The sequence below is a fragment of the Chelonia mydas genome, chromosome 3 (assembly GCF_015237465.2).
Source record: "Chelonia mydas isolate rCheMyd1 chromosome 3, rCheMyd1.pri.v2, whole genome shotgun sequence".
Taxonomy (NCBI): Eukaryota; Metazoa; Chordata; order Testudines; family Cheloniidae; genus Chelonia; species Chelonia mydas.
This window is the reverse complement of record NC_057851.1, coordinates 199,196,802-199,202,214: the sequence shown is the minus strand read 5'-3', so window position 1 is coordinate 199,202,214 and position 5,413 is coordinate 199,196,802. Positions and strand designations below refer to the sequence as shown.

Genomic DNA, 5,413 nt, shown 5'->3' with positions numbered 1-5,413 from the left:
TGTCTCTACAATGGCAGAGGACGGTCCTTGTAACCTCGTCTCCTAAGCTCCTTTTGGTGCTTGTGGAAGGGAGACCGGGGGGGTGGGACCAACCAACGGGCTCTTTCCCGGGGCGGGGGAAGGCAGCGGGCTGGGGGTTCCCCCTCGCCCTCGGCCCGCCCCGCCGGAGCCCAGCGCTGCGCGGGGACCTGTCCGGGCGCGCAGGGGCTGGAGCGGGGCGCAAGGTGAGGGGCGCAGTGGGGAGCGAACTGGATTTCCGCCCCTGGGCACGGCCGGTTGTTGGCTCCTTGGGGCTGTCGCTCCGCCCCCCAGTGTCTGTCGTAAACCTGGCGCCGGACTAAAATAAACCCAAGATAAGAGAGCTCAGGGCTCGCCTCCCTCCTCCTGCCTCCTGCGCGGCGAGCGCTCGGCTCCCCGGCGCGCTCCGGAGCCCCCCTCTCCTGGCGCAGCCCGCCGGCCGGAGGGGAGCCGGCAGCCGCCCCGGGCTGAGCCCCCGCCAGCTCCCCCGCTGCCCGGCGGCCGAGCCATGTCGCTGAGCCCCAAGCACACGACGCCCTTCTCCGTCACCGACATCCTGAGCCCCATGGAGGAGAGCTACAAGAAGTTCGGGGCGCTGGAGGGCGCCGGGCACCTGGGCTCCCCGCTGGGGGCTTATCGCCAGGCGCAGGGCGCGCAGGCGGCCCCGGCCATGCAGCAACACGCCATGGGCGGCCACAACGGGGCGGCGGCCGGCGCCTACCACATGCCGCACGGCGTCTCCCAGTTCCCCCACAGCGCCGTGGGGGGCTACTGCAACGGGGGGCTCAGCAACATGGGCGAGCTGCCCGCCTACCCCGACAGCATGCGGAACAGCGCGGCGGCGGCCGCCAGCGGCTGGTACGGGGCCAACCCGGACCCCAGGTACTCCACAAGTAAGTGGGGCGCAGGCGGGGAGCCGCGGACACTGGGCTGGGGGGGGGGCTCTGCCGGGAGGGAGGAAGGGCAGAAGGTTGGAGGCTCTGGGTACTCCACAGCCCCCGGGCTGAGACTTTCTTGTCTTGGGGAAGCCACAGGTCCTTACCCCAGATCACGCGAGGTAGGCATTGACCAGAGAAGCGGGACATAAATAGATGGATGGATGGAGTGTGTGGAGATAGATAGATATGGGGATGGATGGATGGAGTGTATGGGGGGATAGATAGATAGATAGATAGATAGATAGATAGATAGATAGATAGATGTGTCTAGGGGTGGATAGATGGATGGATGGAGTGTGTGGAGATAGATAGATATGGAGATGGATGGATGGAGTGTGTGTGGGGGGGATGGATAGATAGATAGATAGATAGATAGATAGATAGATAGATAGATGTGTCTAGGGGTGGATAGATGGATGGATGGAGTGTGTGGAGATAGATAGATATGGAGATGGATGGATGGAGTGTGTGGGGGGATAGATAGATAGATAGATAGATAGATGTGTCTAGGGGTGGATAGATGAATGGATGGAGTGTGTGGAGATAGATAGATATGGAGATGGATGGATGGATGGAGTGTGTGGGGGGGATAGATAGATAGATAGATAGATGTGTCTAGGGGTGGATAGATGCATGGATGGAGTGTGTGGAGATAGATGTTTTATGGGGATGGAGAGATGGATGGATGAAGTGAGTGTGGGGATAGACAGATAGATAGATGTGTATAGGGATGGATAGATGGGGTGTATGAGGCTAGACATTTAGATCATTAGAGGGGTTTGGGGCTAGACAGACAGGGGTCTGTGGGACAGACAGACAGCGCCGTATGGGGATTAGATACAGCTGTTTCCCTTGCCCTGACGCACCCCATGCCCTTGCGATCCAGCCGAGGTTTCAGACCCGGTGGCTGGGGGGCAGGTCCTCCCCCCAGCCCTGCCCCAGGCCCAGCTGGCCCTGCGCCCGCATTTGGTTGACCTGCCCGCCCTGCCCGCTGCCAAGCGCAGAGCCGGGGCTCGCGGCTCCCGTCGGGCCGGCCTAGCTCTCAGCCTCCCCTCTGCTCAGTCTCTAGGTTCATGGGCCCCGCGGCCGGGATGAACATGGCCGGCATGGGCACCCTGAGCGGGATCGCCGAGGCGGCCAAGACCATGGCCCCTCTCCACGCGGCGCCCCGGCGGAAGAGGCGGGTGCTCTTCTCCCAGGCTCAGGTCTACGAGCTGGAGCGGCGCTTTAAGCAGCAGAAGTACCTGTCGGCGCCGGAGCGGGAGCACCTGGCCAGCATGATACACCTCACCCCGACGCAGGTCAAGATCTGGTTCCAGAACCACCGCTACAAGATGAAGCGGCAGGCGAAGGATAAGGCCACGCCGCAGCTCCAGCAGGAGGCCGGCCTGTGCCAGCAGCAGCCCTCCCCGCGGCGGGTGGCCGTGCCGGTGCTGGTGAAGGACGGGAAACCCTGCCAGGGCAACCCCAGCAGCACCCCGGCGGCGCCCAACCAGCCGGCGCCCCAGGGCGCCTCCAGCGGGGGGCTCCCGGCGTCCAGCAGCGCCGCGCACCAGCAGGTCAGCTCGCTGAGCCAGGCCCCGGAGCTGGAGGAGATGTCGCCCAGCCCCCCCTCCCTCCACAGCCAGGTCGGCGGCATGGCCCAGATGGACACAGCCAACCTCGATTACAGCAGCAGCCTGGTCAACCCCAACCTGCTCTACAGCAGGACGTGGTAACGCGGGGGGGGCTGCCTGGGACTGCCTGGGGAGCGGGCTACAAACACCCCCCCCCCCCCCCAGCCACCCACCCCAACAGTGCTCGCGCCTGCGGCTTTCTTCCCCGTGAGTCCGTCCCCGGAGGGAAATATCTGCGCGCCTTCCTCCTCTCTCGCTGTCGTGGTTGATTTTATTTTATATGATTCATGAATTAGGATGATGATGATTGTCTGGGAATTGCAACGAAGTGCATCGCCCAGAGTGGCCAAAGCTGCCGCGGACGGGGCGCGCCTGGCGTGGACTTCTGCGGGGGTAGCTGAAAAGGCGGATGGAAAGTCTGGCACATCTGGGGGGGCGGGAGGAGGGGGAGGGGGGGAGGGGAAGGGGAGAAAGAACAAATCAAACAGGCAAGGAAGCAAACAAGCAAAAAACTCTCCTTGCTTGAGGAGATCTGAGGCCGCTGCCCGGGTACAGGTGAGGGCTTCCCCGATGACCGCCTGACTCCAGAGTCTGGGCTGGCTCTCTAGTTCACTGTGCGATGAGCCAAATTAAAAGGCGACGCAGCAGAGTGACAAGGCTTCGTGTTTACCGCCATCAAGTCTCCGGGTTTTATTTATTTATTTTCCTTTTTTTTTAGGCTAGTTAAAAACACAAAAACCCCCGGTTGGTTGGTGTCTCCATCTTATAAACCCATTGAACGCGAACAATAAAGCTTTTGAAGTGCAACTTATCTGGCAGAATTAATTTTATCAGGGTGCCCCTTAAGTGCAATTTCATTATTATTTGATTGCAAGTAAATTGAATTGTAACTCAAGGTCGATGAGGCACATAGCAGTGCTAGCTGAGAACAGTTACTGCCATTTATGTGACAGGGAAAGTAACAATCAGATGGAGGAAAAAAGACTTGTATCATACCAGCTGAGGATATTTTTACAGAAGAGCTTTTGAACTTAGATGCTCAGATTTAAAAAAAAACAAAAAAACAAAAAAAGCGTTGTTGTTGTTATTATTAATTATTATTATTTAGTAAGTACTTGGATGTATGTTGACAAACCAACCAGCCCTCTCACTGCCTGTAAAATGTGACCCGTCCCAACCATGAAAGATTGCCGGCTAAGTTAAACTAGACCGGATGAAATAAAGAAACCCAGAAAAAGTCCCCCAAAGTGTGTTCCCTGCTCTTGGTATCCCAGTATAATGTCACCCGAAGCTAAATATTGTTGGTAGAAAGCCTTTAATCATTGCCAGCCGCGCCCCTACAGCTCGAACGAGGGGGAAGTGAAGGAAGGTCCAGAACCTGCCAGGGACAGCGGCCGACCCCCGAAAGGGACACCCGAGAGGCAGAATGCTACGTACTAGGCTGAGTCTTTAAAAAATTAAAAATCAAGGAAATTAACAAGGAAAATAAATTACAGCAACGTGTTTTCTTCCTCCCGCCTCTTCCCGAATACAAAAAAAAAAAAATACAAACTCAATAAACCGTCGGCTTTTTCAGCAATTTTTCATAATATAAGAAATCGCGGTCGCTCACAAAAAAATTCTGCTTCCGTTTTCATTGTACAAAAGAGGGTTTTTGCCTCTTCATACAGCAATTTTTGTTCCAAGCTGATCTTTACCTGTCACTTCAGAGAACCATAAATATTTTCTTCTCTCGAAGAAGTGAGGGTGATTCGGTTCCATTATATGACGTAGGTCTATTTAGGGGGTTTTATTTGATCTTTTATTTATTTAGACACTAGTATGTTTTGGGTGTTCGATACGGAAACTCAAGGTACAGAATGATTTAATTAAATAAATCGCGACTGGAGTTAAATACACTCAAAGCAATTTGTGTTATTTAATTAATGCAAATAAATGGAATATCAGTAACCAGGTGTGCTTCATAAATTATCAGAACAAATAAGTGGAATCTATGCTCCACTAAAGAGATATAACCTCAACATGAGAGATTTTGGAGTTTATGATGTTTTTACTGAATGTTTTGGGTCTATTTTTAATCGAACTATTTCTATACCTCCTTGGATGTTTGGGGGGGCGGAGGGGAGGGGTGGTTTGGCTTACATATTTTTGATCTAATATTTTAACTGAATTTTTTATCATCTGCTTTTTTTCCTTCAATATTTTTGGTCTACATTTATAGCCAAGAGATTTTATAATCTGCTTCGCGCTCCCTCCCCCTTTAAATAATTTGGGTAAAACGTCCTCCATGAGTGTTCGGCCAAAGGGATACTTTAAAACATTTGGGAAAAGTTATTTTGTGATTTAATTGCTAATATTTCAAAAAGAAGTAATTTTCGGATTCCTCCGGAGGTACGCAAACAATCAAACTGTCAGAGGAATAAATGGCCGGTACTATCGACCCATAGAATGGTCTCTGGGGGGGAAATATACATATAACTGGAAGGATTTGCAAATAACATAAAGGTGTCTGCTTGTGAATGCAGTGAAAGGATATGGAAAATTCTTGTTATTTTGGTCAATGTACGAATTCGTTTCCGGGACTGAAAATTGGTTTAAGAGTTTATCGTTTAATATCGGAGGGTACTATTTCAATTTAAGATGCTCATGATTTATTTGAGAAGGAAGATACATGTTTAAACAACATCTGGGGAAACAGATTCGATAGATACAGAGCTATATAATCAGCAACATTTTGCAAGCCTGAGTTTTTCCTCTTGGAACAAAAAAGCTTTGTTGACATCAAGCAATGCTGTGGAGAAAGGGAGCAGATTGAAACCTTTAGGAGAATGTGACCTTCTT

The 5,413-nt window shown here is 52.7% G+C and overlaps 1 protein-coding gene across 1 annotated transcript; it reads left to right on the top strand.

Moving 5' to 3' along the window:
- Positions 1 to 273: 273 nt before the first annotated feature.
- On the top strand, positions 274 to 2,674 carry NKX2-4 (NK2 homeobox 4). Its single transcript, XM_043541922.1, has 2 exons — positions 274 to 911; positions 2,019 to 2,674. Exons 1-2 carry the CDS (start codon positions 527 to 529, stop codon positions 2,672 to 2,674), a joined length of 1,041 nt encoding a protein of 346 aa, XP_043397857.1. The 5' UTR covers positions 274 to 526.
- The last annotated feature ends 2,739 nt before the right edge of the window (positions 2,675 to 5,413 follow it).

Coding starts and splice junctions, on each gene's coding strand:
- NKX2-4 (XM_043541922.1), top strand. CDS start 527: ATGTCGCTGAGCCCCAAGCACACGACGCCCTTCTCCGTCACCGACATC. Junction 912..2,018: donor GGACCCCAGGTACTCCACAA/GTAAGTGGGGCG, acceptor CCCTCTGCTCAG/TCTCTAGGTTCATGGGCCCC.